Genomic DNA, 17,737 nt, shown 5'->3' with positions numbered 1-17,737 from the left:
AAATCCTGTGATCTCTTTATTAAGATTCCCTCGCCTCTGTTCAGTTCAGAAAGTTTTCAGAGTTATTGCTTTTTCACACTATTATCTCCTCTGGGTTTTTTTAACATCAGTATTTTTTTGATACTTGGAGAAAGCCACACTCTGAAAGATCAGCTGTTCTGTTAAAATCAGTATTTCATTTGCTATGATGATAGCTTGATCCTGAAATGAGGATTTGCCCCCAGTGAAGTTCTTGGGATCTTCTGTAGCAGCTAAGCAGTGTAAATACACTAGGGGATGCTGCAGTTACACAGCTTTTCTTTAAAGTTTTCTTGCAGATGATTGTACAAGCATATCTGCTGCCCTGAGAAGCATAAAAATAAAAGCATTCCCATTAGAGTAGCAGGCGGGAGGGCTGTTAATCAACTGAGTGCCTTGTTAAAGAGATAACTGAAAAGTCTTCCTCAGCTAAGGCTTGACCCAGAGCCCACTGAAGTCAGCAGGTGGCCTTGAATTAGATCTGGCCTGCAGTGTTTCAGATGAAACTAACAGTGAAGCAGAAGCTGCTGTGGGTATTTGTTTTAATAGATTCTCCCATAACTTCATCTCTGGGAAAGGGGTAGATTACATGAGTTAGGTTTTTTAGTGCTTTTTTTATTGGGAGGTATGACACTTTCCTGGCACTGGGAGTTCAGTGCACGCTGTACTGCTGATTCCGTGACTCTGTGTACCATTGAACAGGACAATGACTAAACAAGTGACAGCTTTGATACAAATCTATTTTATCTGAAAATAGTGCAGGTAGAATTAGATAAATGGGCGAGAGACCTGGAATAGTTCTAGCTGCCTGGAGCATCTTGCTCAGCCTCTGAGATGTCACAGGTCATAGGATCTTTCTTCTGCGGTAGAATTCTGTCTCAGCCTCTGCGTGCATCCTTCAACACTGCTTTCCAGCCAAAGACTCTGAGAAGATACTGTCTTAATCTTGGTGTGATTCTGGCTTATCTGCAATAGGCCCCTGAAATCTCATAATGCCGTGTTTTTACTGCAGAGGTAGTATGCATCATCTGCGCTGGCAATAATTTAAAAGGAATTTCTTTGACTCTCAGGAGAATGCCAAATTACACTGCAGTTTTTTTCTTTAGCTAACTGGATACTTTTATTAATTGCGCAGAGAGGCTGAGTCCCCATTTCGGTGCGACGCTAATTTTCACTATACTTAAATGTCAACCTACACCCCTTACGGGCCAGTCAGCTTGAGTGAAGAACACTGCTTCAGCTAGAGAATTGTGTTTGGTAGGAACTGAGTGAGTATCGCTGCTCAGGATGTAATTGAACTGGTTCTGCAGTGACAGTGAGCCTATGGTATCCCATAGACTGCTCACATGCAGTTTGTTTCTAGATAAAATATCATCTATGAAGTGAGTGCTCCATGTTTGCTGAAAGGAAAAATTGTAGTTTTTACTGTTCTTCCTTTTCATTTCCTTTATATGTTTTCTCATGTTACTTTCAAGAGCAGAGATTGGGATGTCAGTGTTCTGCATGCTGGCTTTTTACAAATGATTTGGTGAGTACTGAATCCTCCCTGAAAATAAACAGTCAAGAGGGTGTGTGTGCGCCAGTGCCTCGTATTCCTCCACCCGGGCGTAGTGTAATGCCATCTTGTGGAGTTGTTGTTGTATTACTCTAGGTTAAAATGAGTAACGAATTCTGTGGGTTTGGTGAGTGCTTTCCCTTTATCTCAGAGGGAGACCTGCACATTTATCTTGTCATAAGAGGCAGAATAAACCACCAATCTCTAAAGCATTATCAAGAGGAGTAAATAATTTATGGCTTTAAAATAACACAAAGATACTTACGGATAGGTTGTCAAGGAGGCAATTTAATATTCTTGATCAACATGTTAAGTATCTATTTTCATACACCACAATATTCTTCTTATTGGCATCATAGCAAAGGAGAATTTTAAGGGAAGATAGGAAGGAGAACCAGAAAGTGCCTTTTTGGATGTGTCAACTCTTAACTTGACAGAAAGTATAGAGGTGCTTGTCTGAAAAATTAACAACTAGATGATGGAAGCTGTCACTATAGCTTGATTGGAGACCTCTAAATACTTGATGAGAGATGATGGGTAGGAAGGATCAATCATAAAGAGCCTTGAAAGTGATGGCAAAGAGCTTATGGTTAATGCAGTAGAGAAGGGGCAGTCAGTAGAAGGTTGCAAAGAGCGATGATATAGTTAGACTGGCAAGCAAGGCTGATGATCTGCAGCAGCATTCTTCCTAAATCTGTTCTCTGTAAAAAGCCCAAAGGATTATTACTCCTCCCTGCATTTTACTATTTTATGTTAACATAATCACTGACAAATAAATATTCTTTATCTCCAGTTTTTCCTTCTGTCAAATGTGTCACTGCGGCACAATATCACGTGGGGTAAGGCATATTCTTGGGAAGTTCTGCAGCTAAAACATGCACAGTGAGACACCTATATGACATAGGTGTTTGCAGGAGATATTTATTTAGAGTATAGATCAAACAGCAATGCTTAATTCTCCGTTGACTTTCCGTTGCATTCTTAGCACACAATAACTGTATCACTCATTTGAGTGTAAGTAGGTAAACAGGTAAATATTGTTTCTATGAATATGAAATGCCCTGTCAGCTGAGGTGGTGTGCTGTGCCTGCTATCCTGTCGTTCTGTCTATGCTACTCTGCTGTTATTTGATGCTATCTAAGAGGACAGTTTTTAAGAATCAAGTTCTGTGTGTATATTTGATTAGGTTTGTTTGAGGCGTTTTGGTTTTGTTCCCTCCCATCCCCCCACCCTGAATGTGCTTCAGCTATCCTCAGCTGGTTTTAGCATCTTTTTAAATAAGTTTAAGTAATTGAATATTATCTCTGGCAGTTCAAGGAGTCTGAATTTCTAGTTTATATGTGGGAACGATCATATGTGGGAAACTTCATATTTATACTCGTGCTTAGTGGTACTCGAAAGATTCTTTGTAAGAGCTGACATTCTTCAGCTGAAAAAGAACTATGCTACTTAATTTATGTGACCCATCACAACTGCTAAGACTGGTAGGATTTCAGATATTGAGTCTTTACCACTTTTCTTGGAAATATTCTGAAACAGTCTGTGGGGTAAAATCACCAGATAAATCAGCCTAGTTTGCTTGTTAGTGTTCTGTGAGCTGAGAAAGAGGTTATATCGGTTTATTAATATCCTAGTTATTCGTACTGTTCCAGGCACTTCTATAAGGTTATTTTCTGAATACTGTATCTGTAAGAGTTGATTCAGAGATTAGTAAGACTTCTAGAAAAGACCTATGGGAATTAAAAAGAAAATTCTCTTCACTCCAGAATTATGTGAACTTTCAGTCTTTCTGAGTCTTTGACAGGATGAGAAAGATCAGTGGAAGATTCCTAGGGTAAGATCCCTATCCATGGAAAGAAAAGGAAACTAACTCCTTATGACTAGTGCTGGGGTACGTTTTAAAGTCAGAGAATAGTATCGTAGTAGCATATCAAAGGAGAATCTTGCCATCCCCACTTAAAGAGTATTTCCCTGGAAACTGAAGGGTAGTTTGCTTATAGGCAGGATTTGGGTTTTTTTGGAAATCAACATATCTGGTACTACAACTGTTTCAGAATGTTGCAGTTATTGAAGATTATTTTCTGGTGGGAGTAAAAAAAGGATTATGGTGAAATTTTTAAAACCAACTTTAGGCTTTGCTCTAGTTTTACTGACTTATTATTCAGGAAAATGGACCGCCTCTGCTTCAGTACTGCTTCTGCTTTCAAAGAGTCTTTTATAGATATTATATTTCACTTTAAAATAATTACTAATAAATAATCAAGCTATGAAAAATCAGTATTAGATCAAAATGCAGATTTCAACACTACTAAAATGTGATGAGATTGCTATCTGATGGCTCAGGTTAGGCCTGTGCCTGGACCTATGTTTCCATTTTTGAATTTTGAGATACAGTTGATTAAAAAAAAAGGTATTTTTTCACACTTACCAGGAAAGCAGAGATAGTCCTCAAGATATAATTTGGATTTAATCCAATATAAGAACTATGTAGAAAAGCACTGTTTAAAAGGTTTTTCTTCTACGTTCTTTCTTTACCTCCACTTTTTTGAGTATGCCCTTTCTTGATTTTAAATAAGTGAAGAATATGCAGTGGATTGTCAGAACTGGCGTACATGCATTGTGTTCAGGCATTTGCTGCTGAATATATGCTTTACTTTGCTCTGTTGAATGCACAGTCAATCTTTGTTGAGTTTGTAATTATGTAGCTTTAGTTTCTGAGAAACCTTGTAATTGAAGTGTGAAACCCTCAGACCGGGCATGCTGTTCAAACTGAAACCTTACCAGTGTTGACGGAATGAGAAAAAAACTCTTGCTCTGTTTTATAGCTTCTCTTAGCCCTCTACTAATAGATCTTAGGATGAGATTTTACATGTCTGCAACAACGTATGGTTGAGTCACAATTTCTTTGTTAATCACTAGAACTCCGAGATTCCCTTTCTGCTGTACTGCTGCTTGGTCAGTTTTTCTCCTTTTTAAATTTATCTGCTTTATCTTTTTGAAGGGTTACACTTAACAGTTGTATGTTTTGTGTATCTATGTTTTATGTTTTCCAGAAAGGACACACAATATCGCTTATGTGGAAAGCTAGATATCCTTTTCAGGTCCCAGGGCAACTAAAACATCTAAATAGATGTCTGTGATAGAAATTTGACAGTACTTATATGACCTGGAAAAACACATACAGTCCTGTAGATGATGCTTCAGGGATAAAGCCTCACTTGATTGCTCCTAAGTCTTGTGCTTTGTTTTCAAACATTTGAAGATAGTTGGTATCAAGGCATTCCCACATGATAAGTAACTGGCTCCATTTCATCTCTTCTCAACTTTGTGGAAGGGACATAGCCCAGAGACGTTCTTAAATTACACTGGAGTTGAAGAGACTTCAGGTTACTTATGTCATAAAGATAATGGGAAGCCACCCATAAGTGAGTTTTGAACCTAAGCACCCGACCTTTAATTTGCATGAATTCATTGCTGCTGTTAATGCTATATAGGCAGATGAGAAGGGTTCTTATGTTGAAAAGCCTGTTTGTGATTTAGAGTTTGTCTCATTTTCATAAAAGAATTTAGAAAGGACTGTTCCAATGCAGGAAGTCTTACAAGTTAGGTGGAATTTCAGAGCCTAACTTCAGGCAACTGTTATACAGACTCATAGCTTATTCGGGTGAGCTACCTGAGGACACATTAGTGTACTAAAGAGTAAATTAGATTTAGGAAACCTGACTTGTGGAGATTTTAATTTAGATAACTAAAGCTGCGTTCCTGAAAGTATTGCTTACACTGAATTACAATGTGATTTATTTTGGAAACTCAAGTGTTCACCAGGAAAATCTGTCTGGCCTTGGTTTCGCAATGAATTTTACTTTAGTGCAGGTGCCACATAAAGGTCATTCTCATCCAGGCAAAGCAAAACATTACTTGAAATCAAAACATTGAGCTCAATAAATGCCAAAGGCTGTCTGAGCTGAAGAGGTGAAAGGGGAAATTATCTTTTGTTCTACATTGAAAGCAGACTTTTGTGAGTTTCATTACTCATACGTGCATTTCTTCTTGTCACAATATCAATTTCATTATCTTATTTTTTGTGATTCTTACTCAAACAGCAGTAAAATAGACTCAGTGTTGTGCTCAGCAGCAGAGGTGGGAAGCCAGCTAAAGAAACATTTAAAAATACCAGTGATAGCTTATTTATAGACTTTATCGTACCTTTGTGTGATCTGGAGGAATTTACTCATATAAGATAGCTTTTTTCCAAAGAGAACCAGAGTCGATTCAGAAGTCCTTCAGAAGGATTTTATGCTATGTTTTTCACTGCAGAATATGAGCATTGCATAGTTATGCAGTGCACTGACTAGCTTTTGCAATATGTCCTTCAGCTGAGGACTTTTTAAAGATGCACGCTGTTGTGCATTTAAGTCAAAGGCAGTATTGAAAACATCCACTTAGCATCTTAAGCAGAGGACGACTGATGATGGTTTTCAGTACTTAATGTCACTGCCATTTATCAATTATTGAAAATTTGACTGCGTCCAGTTAGTATTAGAGCAAAACTACTGAATAACTAGATATATGCATACTGAAACACTTAATGTGCAAGCTTGAATAAGGTAGGCAAAATGCTGTGCACACAATTTGGAAAAGTAGGCATGATTTTAGGTGCTTATCATGTGAAAAGAATGAGAACAGAGTTACTGACATGAAAAAGTTACTAGAATTGCTCTTCAAAAGACTTTCTATGGAGTAGATGTGAATTGTTAAGCAATGTCATGATCGAAAATGTGCAAGAATGCCTCTCTCTGCTACTGTCAGTAGCCAGAAAATGTGGTAAAGAAAGGAAGAGGAAAGCAGCTGTTTTATTAAAACTTCTAAATACAAATGTAAAATACCCAAATAAGTAGTTTTTTCCTTTTTACCTAAAAGCCTTAAAAAGATTTACACAACCTGAAATCCTGAGCATCAATTAAGAGAGTGAATGGGCAGTAAGATTTGTCTGGCCAGCAATCCTTGATGCATTAAATGAATGCCAAAGAAAGACTATTCTTCTCTTGGAGTTTTGCTAAACAATCGGGAAAATTTATAAAGCATTGTGGAGTTCAAGCCTAATGAGACCTAGGTGGGACTGACACTTGACTTCATGAGAGAGACATACACATCCCTGTGTTTAACAAACCGATGATGTCTAGCATTTTTAATTTGACTTCCGAGTTAAGTGTGAACAGCAAAAACTGATGCTTCTTAAATATTCAGCTGTATTATCGGCTCATGTCTGTTAGGTTATGAGATAAAAGCCTGTCTGCACACCCAGAAAGGGGCATAGAGAGAAAATGGTGGGTGGGGGTGCCAAAGCAGTGCTCTGCTCAGCTGCTGCCAGGCCCATCGCAGGAGAGCTGCCAGCCCATCCGAGGCTCATCTCTGTAAGCCCAGAGGAGCACAGAGGCACAAAGGCACGGCGGGACCCCAAATTAAGGACTCAGAGGAAGGAACCCCCCTGTCTGGGCCCTCCCCAGGAGGGCCCCCAGCAGCCCCAGTTTCCAGGTGTGAAACCCCATCAAGATGAGCCAACACTGGAGCACCTTTCGGACTGGGAGAGGTCGCTGCCTGGGGATATGTGATGCATTATGAGGTGCAGGGGAAGAGCATTTTGGGATGGCAGAGGACTTACTATGGGTTGTTTAGCGGAGGAATCAAAGGTGGGGAAAGGGTTGGATTTAGGTGATTTGGGGAGCAACAAGTCTGGGAAACAATAAGGGAATAAAAAGGGCTGGTCTGGTGTAAAGAAGTTGCTGGTCGGTACGCCTGTCTGGCCGTGCCTTGCACCTGGTTGGCACAGTCCGTCCTACCTTCCTGTTAAATTCCTTTCTAACTCTTTTCCTGGGCGAGGGACTCTGTTCTGTGTGCGTGTGCGTACCTGGGTCTGAGCGCCAGCAAGGGGAGTCAGACCACAGGTCAGAGGCCCGGCCTGTCCGTGTGCCGGCGTCTGGGGAGATCAGGGTGAGCGGGCTTATGTGGCAACAACTGGAGTGGGCCGTGGGTCGGGGGGGCCTGTGCGTCCGTGGTGCCAGCACCTGGAGCGAGTGAGGGCCTGTGTTCCTGCGGCTGGGCTGGCACCGCGGGCCAGAGGGCCCGTGCGCCTGGGTGCCAGCGCTGGAGAGACTGGAGGGAATGAAATTAAGTGCCAGCCACTCTGGTGGCTGGTCTGTGTGGCCGGCCATGTATATACGTAGTGTATATACGTGCTCTGTGTGCATATGCCTGCTTGGGAATATGCATTCACCTTGCTGCTGGTTAGACCTCAGGGTACGGAGCTGCAGAAGCCTCATCTCTCTTGGGCTATTGGATCCCACACAATATATTTTTCCCTTAACTACGTCCATACCCGATGAGTCAGAGATGCAGTAATTGTCATCAGAACCAGTCATTAAACTGCATAACAGTTGATAAATAATGAAAAGTCTCTTTGTGAGCACATGGCCCATTTCTGTTTAATTCAGCAAGTTTACAGTTTCCTTTATCTCTTGTTTTCTTTTGGGAAGAAGCTTGTGCTGTACATTGCGCTCCATCTGTATAACTCTACTGATGGGAAATTTAAGATGAGTTTGAAATATCTGTTCCCTGAATACCCCTCTTTCAGACATCTTAGGCTTTCCCTGTAGAAGGAAACACGGCAAACCAGGTTGCAAGGGAGGGGACGCTGGACTAGATAGTATTATGCAGTTAATTCCTGCTGGTAACGTTTTTGATTCTGTGATTGATTTCTTGCTACGTTGTTTTGCATGGTTGAGGGTCTTTTGTTTTGTGACATAGTGATACTGCTTGATTTGTTTTAACTATGAGATCTCCAGTGCTTTTAGTTTCTTTGTTTTCACTGACGTGAATTTAGATTGTCAAATGTTCAGTAGCCTGTCCAGGTTCACAGTAATAACTCCTGGTCACAAACAGACCAATGATATTTATTGCCATGTCATTACTCACGCAATAGTTGGAATGTATTGGGAAAATAGGTCCCTTACTGTGTCCCCTCGTTGATATGAGAAAGAAATGTGACTAAGGCATCTTGCTTTGTAGTGGTATTGGGTTGCATTATCCATTGCAAATAAAACAGTTATCAACGTCTACTTGTAAATAATTCACAAATTGAAAGAAGAACTAAATTGCATGGATTTCTCATTAGGAATCAGCCGAGGTAAGCGGGGAATACTTTGCCTGGCACAGACATATTCACCTGGAGAGTGTGACATATTTCAAGCAGGAAAATCCGTTTATGACACAAAGTTCCTGATATGTGAAAGATCTTGTTTTGATGCTTTCTGAACAGCTGTTTGCATAATGTTTTTGGAGCCATATAACATAATAAGGATTTATTTAGTGATGTCATGCCAAGACTGAAGGGATTTCCCAGTTCAGTTGTCTGTTTTCAAAACCTGGCAGGTCTGCATTAGGCTCTTTTCATCTAGTAGTAGAGTTACAATTTGACACTTATCCCTTGTTCTTCCTTTTGTCATGGGCATTAAGCTTTTATTTTATTTTCAGATCAAGTGCGAGGATACATTTTTAATAAACTGGTGTACTATAGTAATATTACCAATTGTATAATGCTTCAAACTGTGCTGTTTATTCAGCTTTGCTAGAGTCTGGAGGTCCTGAAGTCTCCCTTATCAATTGCCATATGCTTGGGCACGTCACTTTTCCCGTTTTGAAGTCAATGGGGCTGTGTATGTCAAAAGCAGAACTGCTTGTTTCTTTCATATGGCATACTGAGTTATCAAGAAAGAGAAGATCCTTTTTTGTGCTATTAATATTACCTAGTTTGAGATGTGGCAAATAACCTGAAATAATATGACAGAAATTAACACAAGAGTGACATTAAAAGGAAATTTTCTAATTTGAGATCTGACACTATTCCAGTCTTCAAAGTGTTAGTGAATATTTAATGGATCAGACATCTACGGAAAGGACGTAGACTGAATTATTTAAGGACATCACAAACCCATGAGTATTTAACCCCTGAAGCATTGAAATTCATAACTGAGGCTTGGTTATTCTGATGTAATGTTGTTCATTCCCAGGCTTGCTCTCTATTTTATTTTTGATTATTAAAGCAATATTGGTCTACACAGTACAAGCAAAACTAAACGGATATTCCTATATCAGAATACTCTGTAATCTCCCTACTTATCCTAATATTCTTAAAATAAATATTCTAAAATATTATAGTGTTAGATAGACAAAAATAAATATTCTTCAAGTGGTTCTCATGAGTCCATAAGACCATTCCAGACAACACACTTTCCATTAACTACAGTTCTTGTTCTTAGAGGTGATGTTTGGGGCTTGTGTTGGGGTGAACTGAATCTTTGTCAAACTGCTGCACCTTCATTATCTCTAATGAATTTATTAGCCGGATATTGAAATTTGACAAGATAGCTTCTACACTGCTTAGAGAAATGCTTAATAAAATGGCAGTCCTCCGTGTGTTGTACATGATGAATAAGAAATACTAAGTAACTGGATTGTGCATAGACAGGAATTGATTTGGTTATGCTTTTACACTGTCCCTGAACTAAGCATCACAGTGTAAAGTGATTTCGAGTTCCAGACATAATAAGCCAAGTATATGAACACATCCAGATACTTGTAGATCAGGATCTACTTGTCTTAAGGCTAGACTGTGTAAACAAAGCTGACGTGGTAAGCTTTGTATCCGTTTACACTGATGGTGTAAATCAGTCTCCCATCTAAAGCATTAGCTCATATGTGGTTTATGAAGATTCAGATATTTATTCTAAAAGGAGAAATCATACAGGAAAGAAATGTAACTGATTGGGCCAGATCCATTGCTTGGCAGAGCTGTCTTTGGTACTATTTGGAAGTGGGGGAAGAATTAATTTTAAGCTGTCTTTTTTATTTCTCGATCATTGGGCTAGCTGAAGTGCGTACCCTACTTTCATGTTATATAGAATCATGCTGTTGGTGATTCTAAATGCCTGTTCGAAAAGGCAAGTATTACCAGGGCATAGATCTCATCCATAACCCTTTGCCTCACTGTGACATAAATTTTGGCAGTGTCTGAACCAAAAGTTTTCTTTCTAACTTCTTAACATTTTTCTTCATTATCATATTATTTTGACTGGGAATTTCCACAGCATTCACAAAAGCATCAAGACTTGCCAATACTGTATAGTGAGAGAAGGAGATAATGAAAGCTAAGATAATTTTTGAATGAAACTTTAAATGTAAACACATGAACCAAGAGGGAAATTGGATTCCTTAGTTGTTCAAAGGTTTTTCTAAAAGCCATTGGATAATGTTGGATTACCTTCTATGTCTTGAATGTTGGTATCTTAAGAAGGATATATTTTATAGGGGTTAGATTCATATTCTGACTGAACAATATATCTGTCTATAGCATTATTCAATGTATATAAGTATAGCCAAATGTAATCCAAAGATATTAGATCTAGAATTTACCTTCCTTTCTCATACAGAATAACGTCATACTATACAAGTAATACATCTGACACCCCCCCCCCCAGTATTTTTTCAGTGAATTAAGAGATTATTGGTGTGAAGTAAGACTTTACCTCTTGCTTCTTAGAGTTGCTACATGAAAGAAAACTAATGGTTAATGACTGTAAAGCATAGCTAGTTAATTCTTTTGCTTCCCCACCTACACATAATGAAACACTGACATTTGTCCTTTCTCTAACCCTGCTCCTGTCTTGTTTTCTATATTTCCCAGAGACTGCAGCCTTGTGAGCTGCTGTAATGTCTATCAGTATAAGTCACATTGAAAGACCAAGGCTTTGATAACTAATGTTAATAACATAAATTGAAGAGAAACATGAGATACACAGAAAAATTTTATAGATCCCATTGCCCGAGTAGACAGGAGCCACTAATCTCAAGGCTGCCATCTCCAAATGAATTTTTCAGATAGCTGCTTAGCTCTTTTTTTCGTAGTTTTTTTGTAGTTTCAACCAAGATGTTAGTTGTATTTTTTGATGAAAATGAAGTGTGCAGCTAAATATTGCATACTGACAAAGCAAAATGCACTTGCTGAGGTGGGAGGGTGAAGGAATATGGCATAGTAACACCATGCTCAGCTGTCTTTCCCCTTTCCATTCAAATAGTCCAAGTTAAGTGCAGCCTCAACTTGACATGTACAAGCCAGAGTCCTGACGTTCCTGTTTTCTACCTATTATTTGTAATTACCTCTGTCTCAGGCTGGATTTGTCTGAGGATTTGTGCATGGCTAATAAATTCTTATGCATCAGTTGGGTTAATACAAGTAGGGATATTTGCATTTCTATTTATCAATATGGTAAAAAATATTGTGAGCCCAGTTATATGCCAAAATTATAAAGGCAAGTGTCAACCTGTTTTAAGCTAGGAGGAATGATTTACAGAACTTAGGCAGGGAATAATAGCTGAGAATTGAAAACAGTGGGTTGATGCTAATATGTTGATGCTTTATTAATGGCTTCAAGGTGAGTACGTGTATTACTTTGCCTCTCTGTAAAATCAGGGTGTGCTTTCTGCCTAAAAAGGCAGTTGGGATTAAAGGTCATTTCAATTAGTAGGACTATGAATACTGCTGCTGCACTTCATGTTCCCATCTTGATGTCTGGAGAGCTTCAAGTACAACTGGCACAGACACTCATAAGATCAAGGTCAAACTGTCTGCATAATAAATGATAGAAAGTATTAATTCACCCACAGATGTGGCAGCAGAGATGAATAATCTTCATGCAGTTTATCTATACATCTGGGTATTTGAAAGACTTAATTACAACACAATGAATCCTGCATTAAGTGTCCCTCTCAAAGGTCTTCAAGGGACAGTTCAACACTATGTGTTGCCTCTATCCTGTATGCTTTCACCATGCTTTAACTGTAAATTACAGTTTTCCAGGTTTCGTGCTTTCAGCGTTATGCAAGAAAAAAAGATAATTTTACTTAACTGGGAGTAAATAAATAGATAGTTCAGGCCATTTTAGCTTTTACTACCTCTAAAGTTAGTTTCTGTAGGCTGGTTTCTAAAGTCTGACATATAAGGGCTTTTTGCAGAGCCTGCCTTTAAAAATAGAATTAATATGCAGCTTTTGGAAAGTACGCTGTTAGCAGAATAGTTCTATTGAAGTTGAAAAGCATTTCTATTGATTTCAATGGAAAGGGTTAGGCCCATGGTAGGAATTTTTGCAAATCTACATCAGAATCTATTAGAAATGTTTCTAAAAGCTTACCCACTAATTTAGTATTTAGAGTAGCATATCATACTAAGACTTTCACCTTTTGACAGAGTTGCCATTTATTCATCACGATAGAGCTAGGCAGACAGCATACAAATTACTTCTTAAATATTTTTCTTAAATAATAATTCAGAGCAGATTTGGACCTCAAACTATACTAATATTCATGACTTGCAAGTACCTTCACTAAAATTTTGGAAAAACATTGATGTAAAAGTAAGTTTAATGAAATGATTATGGGGCATTGAATGGGAAGTGAACTTTGAGAAGATAAAGTCTGTCTTACAAACTGTCCCAGGTAGTCCAAGATACCTTCAAGTCAAGCCAGCCTTTTGTAAGAATTTCTGAATTTCTATCAATGAAACTACTGGCAATGCAATATTTGCAGTCAGTCTGTAGAACAACAAATAATTGTTGACATGGTTTGGAATGGATTTCACTTCAGGGTAAATGCCAGCACTAGGTTCATATGAATGGAGGCATACATTCAAAGCTCGCCAATGTTTACAGCAAGACTTCATGTAGGGCTTAGATGTTTCCTGAGCCTTTTGTGTGATCGCTTATGATTAGAAAAAGAAGATAAAATTCACTAAATTATTTCTTTGCTGTTCCTTTATTGATATTTTGAAAAACACAAAGCTTTTGGTGTATGACATACCCATCTTTTCAAAAAGCCAGCTTTATGGAAGAGATTTGGGTAGAACTCATATCTAGGTACTGGACAGGGGTTGAGAAAGTGTTTGAAAGAGGTATTCCCACAGGCTTATAATTTGCTTGGCAGGGACTAGTGCTTATATGGAGAGTGCCTTTTTCTTTGCATCTTTGAGTCTCTAGGACTTGGTATTTACCTCAGCATTGGTACCTAAGATGTGTGAGAGGTACAAAGTAAGAGCCTGGAAGCTTGCAGTAATGCATGATTAGGACTTTTTTGCTAGCATTCTGATATTAACGTCAATACTCTTTTGACTGCATTAGTTACAGTTTTAGTTTCAAGGTTCTGAATGGATTCGTTTTCAAAATGAAAATGAGTGGTTGCATTTGTCTGATGGATGAAATGAGAGCTGTATAATTTTTGGTTTTACATGCAAGCTAATTTGTGACAGAGATGTGGATGCCGCTCTGGAGATGTTCTAATCCCTATAGTTTAAATAAAATATTAATGATAATCTTTATTCTCATCCACAGTTCCGTTGTGTTACAACTATGTAATATTTAATCATCACACTACTGGATCAGGCTAAAATATACCAGTCTTTTATCTGATGTGATTTGGCCGTATAATACAAATATGGCTCAGGTGGGCATATTAGTTACATGAAAAAAAAAGTGTGATTTAAAGCATAGTAAAGTAGGCAGGTGGACTCTTTAAGTTTTTTAATTGGTTTATTAAGACTTACATAACAGAAGTGCAACAAAATTATTTTTATTATTCCAAAATGCACAACAGACAATACAGGTGTTTACAGATCTATTTTGAAAACTTGTCTTTTTTACATACTTTTTTACTACAAGCTACTCTATTTTTCAATTTTAATTCAAAATTCTCTCATCCAGAATGGAGTAATTCTTGAAATGACTAATATGCTTAGTTTTAACTGAAGTAAACTCATGTTTAAAACGGAAATGAGTGAGGGGCAATTTGATTTACCTATTACTTTAGTGCTTTTAAAACTTCACTAGACCAAAGAAAATGTCCATGTGGATAAATCTTATAAATAAAATTACGTTAAGAGAACTAATATCTTTCAGTAAAAAAAGCTAAAAATGAAATAAGTTAAAATATCTATTATGAGAGAGATCCAGAGTAACCGACACATTCCCTTTAAATAAACATGTCCGTAAGGGTCTCAAAAGCAGACATGTCGGGTGACCTTAGGAGGTTATCTGCTTCATTCCTTTGTCTCATGGCAAATGAACTTTCTCTCTGTCACTCCCAACAGGTTCAGTGTGTTCTTGAAGACCTGTAGTGGTCACTACTCCACAGACCCCACTCTCTCCCTTCCTTCCTTCCCCAACCCCCTGATAATTTATTTCAGTGTCTAGCTGTCTGTACCTTTCGGAAGATTTGCTAGTGACTACTCTGAATCTTTCATTAGTTGTTCTGTTCACTATGAACATGGAGAACTGACTGTTCCTTTTCTCTTTGTAACAGTCTTCAAGCATGCAAAAGGTTCCACTAGTTTCCCCCCCTAAGTGTTACCTCCCGTAAGCAAAACAACCACATTTATTTAAATCTTTTTCTCCCAAGGTGTTTTTTAGGCCTCTCTCCATTCTTACTCTTCTGTGGATTTTCTCCAGTTTTTCAACGCCTTGAAGTTCTGTGTCCAAAGCTGGAATAACATCTCAGCTGAGGCTCCTACATTGAACTGAGTGGTAGAAGTAGGTTGTGTCTTGTAGGCTCTACTCCTTACATTCCCACTTTCCCGCAGCGGTGTGATGCTGTTGACTCATGCTTAGCTTGTATAACAGCCAAGTCTTCGGTGCAGAGCTGCTGCTGAACCAGTTGCTCTCCATTCTGTGTTTGCGTAGGTGATTGTTTCTGGTGAAGAGCGGTATCTTTTCATTTTCCTGATAGGATTTAGTTCTGTAGGTTTCAGATAATTTTCCCAGTAATGGGAGATAATTTTCCATTCTTATTCAGTCAGTCCTCCAGCTTGCTTCCAGACCATCCCAACTTCATATTGGCCGTTGCAGAATTAGGTTGCTGCAGAACTCTATGAACTTCCATTCTCAGAAGGGACTACTGTGAACTACTTCCAAGGCATGTTATCACACCATGCTTGCGCTACCGAGATCAGGTGCCTCTGGATTCATCCCTAAATAATTTGTGAGACTCCTGTGTTAAATACTGTTAAAATAATTCTCATTCTTCTGTTCTGTTGCATAATGAGAAGAAAGCCAGTGTTTCTGATATGTGGCAAAATTTTCAGAATTGTTTAACTGACTTAAGATATGTTTACTTAGTTGAAAGTAGACAGCTGATGATTCTTTTTTCAAGTGAGCCAGGTATGAACTAGAGTTCATGTTATTTGTGTTATTGTGGCACTGAGCCTGAGCTAACAAGCCTTACTGAGAAAGCACAGGAGTTCAGGTGACATTCAACATTCGAACATAGATTTTGGCTCTTAAACATGCTGTTATTATTTACAGAGCATAATAACTATATGAAATATTTTGCCAAAAGTCAGGATCTCAGCTGAGAGAGGTTTACAGTCCAACTAATAGAAAGCGAGGGCACAGATGTTGGTTGTAAGAAAACCAGTGCTTGCAAGGCTTTTTAAAACAAGTGCATTCTGAAGAGAGATGGAAAGTAGGGGATAATAAAGACTTGGAAGTTGGGAACTTTTTGAAAGCGTAGGGTAGCATAGAATAAGCTAAGTGAACTAGGCAGTGGAAACAGCAATATAAAGAATGAAGGTGTAATAAGAAGAGTAGGCAAGGGCAGAAGGAATCGGAAGCAGCATTCTAGAGACCTATGAAAATGATTTGAAGGAAACTGATGGGATAAGTAGGGAAGGCCTGAAGAGAAGTTTAGTCAGTAGCTCTCCATTTTGGCCTTAAAAATCTTTTTTTTTTTTTCAGTCTTGGCAGTTTCTAAATAGCCTTGTCTGTTATCTTCCACTTAAGCCCGATCAGTACCTTTATTTAGAAGTGAACATTTAAAGCCAAACTGCCATCTCAAGTACCCTTCATTGGTTACTTCCATTCTGACTGAAGGAACAGTAGGATGGCCCCAGCCCCCTCACAGTGCAGTCAGTGCTGTCAGTGTCGCAGGTCTCACAGTGGCACTCGGTAGCTACTGGGTACGAATAAAAAGATTCGGGATGGTCACCACAGCCAGGGATCTTCACTGTTTCATACACAACCTCCTTGAAGGTACATGTTTGCTGAACAGATGATACTGGTGGATATTTATACACTGGATCCTGAAAATTGCAAGAAGGGAATACTTATTTTGAAATCTGTTACAGGGTAGAATTCCACATTTTTATAAAATGCAGGACCTGATGTGAAAACTAATTAAACTGGTGGGGTAGATCCCACTGAGTTCAAAAGGATTTGGATCAGACTCGCCTAGATCCTTAGATTTCTCCTTTCAGGAGGACCGATATGGCAAATTTGTGTCATACCGTCACCAGACTATCTTGCAGGTCAATTGCTTGATTCTTCAAATTATTTGGAAAAGTAGAGGAGTCTACATAGTAATGGCTGCTTTATTGTATCCGTTTGCAACCACAAATTGACCACAAGTATTACAGATCCAGACTGTAATACTTTCAACTCTAGTTATACAATATAAACATAATGTGTGCAGTCAGTTAAAGATCTGAATTTTACTAGCGTCTTTTCACCCTTCCCTTTGTGGTTCAGATTGGCTGTGTATCTACTTTCCTGTCAAATAGCACAGCAGTTACTCAACCTGTTCTTTCACAAGGCTCATCCTGCCTATATGTTCGTTATGGGCTGGAGAAATGGGTTATTCATACATCACTTGGAATATTTAATTCCAGTGCCTGAAATTAAACTTAAGATTCTCACCCTTGTGAAGCAGTATCCTGAGCACCACGTGGCATTCACCGTAATACAGAATTCACATTCTTCTCTTTCCACTGCTATAGTAATATTGGTGAGCTGACAGCTGTTGCAACAAATTGCTTTCCAGCAAAATAACAGCACGTAACAATTAACTGTCTTCATCCTGTGTATAAAGCAAAACATATATCTGTGCTGGAGAAACATGTGTAGCTATTTTCAACAGGAAATATTTATAGAACTGGGGAGAAATTGAGTCTTCACGTTGTCCTCGAGTGGTTCTATAATAGTAAGCTTTCAGAAACATCAGTGAGAACATAGGATAAAGCCATTAAATAGATCTATCTGTATGTTTATTGTTAAAGGAGTTTGATTTTCCTAA

At 38.5% G+C, this 17,737-nt stretch overlaps 1 protein-coding gene across 1 annotated transcript; it reads right to left on the bottom strand.

Moving 5' to 3' along the window:
* Nucleotides 1-16,511: 16,511 nt before the first annotated feature.
* On the bottom strand, nt 16,512-17,520 carry FSHB (follicle stimulating hormone subunit beta). Its single transcript, XM_075501430.1, has 2 exons — nt 17,362-17,520; nt 16,512-16,748 (listed from the first exon to the last, which is right to left on the bottom strand). The coding sequence occupies exons 1-2, from the start codon at nt 17,518-17,520 to the stop codon at nt 16,512-16,514; spliced, it is 396 nt and encodes a 131-aa protein (XP_075357545.1).
* Between the last annotated feature and the right edge of the window lie 217 nt (nt 17,521-17,737).

The sequence above is a fragment of the Mycteria americana genome, chromosome 5 (assembly GCF_035582795.1).
Source record: "Mycteria americana isolate JAX WOST 10 ecotype Jacksonville Zoo and Gardens chromosome 5, USCA_MyAme_1.0, whole genome shotgun sequence".
Lineage (NCBI taxonomy): Eukaryota > Metazoa > Chordata > Aves > Ciconiiformes > Ciconiidae > Mycteria > Mycteria americana.
Note: the sequence above shows the minus strand (reverse complement) of the source record. Positions and strands in the feature narration are given on the sequence as shown.

What these genes read in the sequence shown, in the direction of transcription:
- FSHB (XM_075501430.1), bottom strand. Translation starts at nt 17,520, where the DNA reads ATGAAGACAGTTAATTGTTACGTGCTGTTATTTTGCTGGAAAGCAATT. An exon ending in CAGGATACTGCTTCACAAGG is followed by an intron (nt 16,749 to 17,361) that starts GTGAGAATCTTA and finishes TGCAATTTTCAG; the next exon opens with GATCCAGTGTATAAATATCC.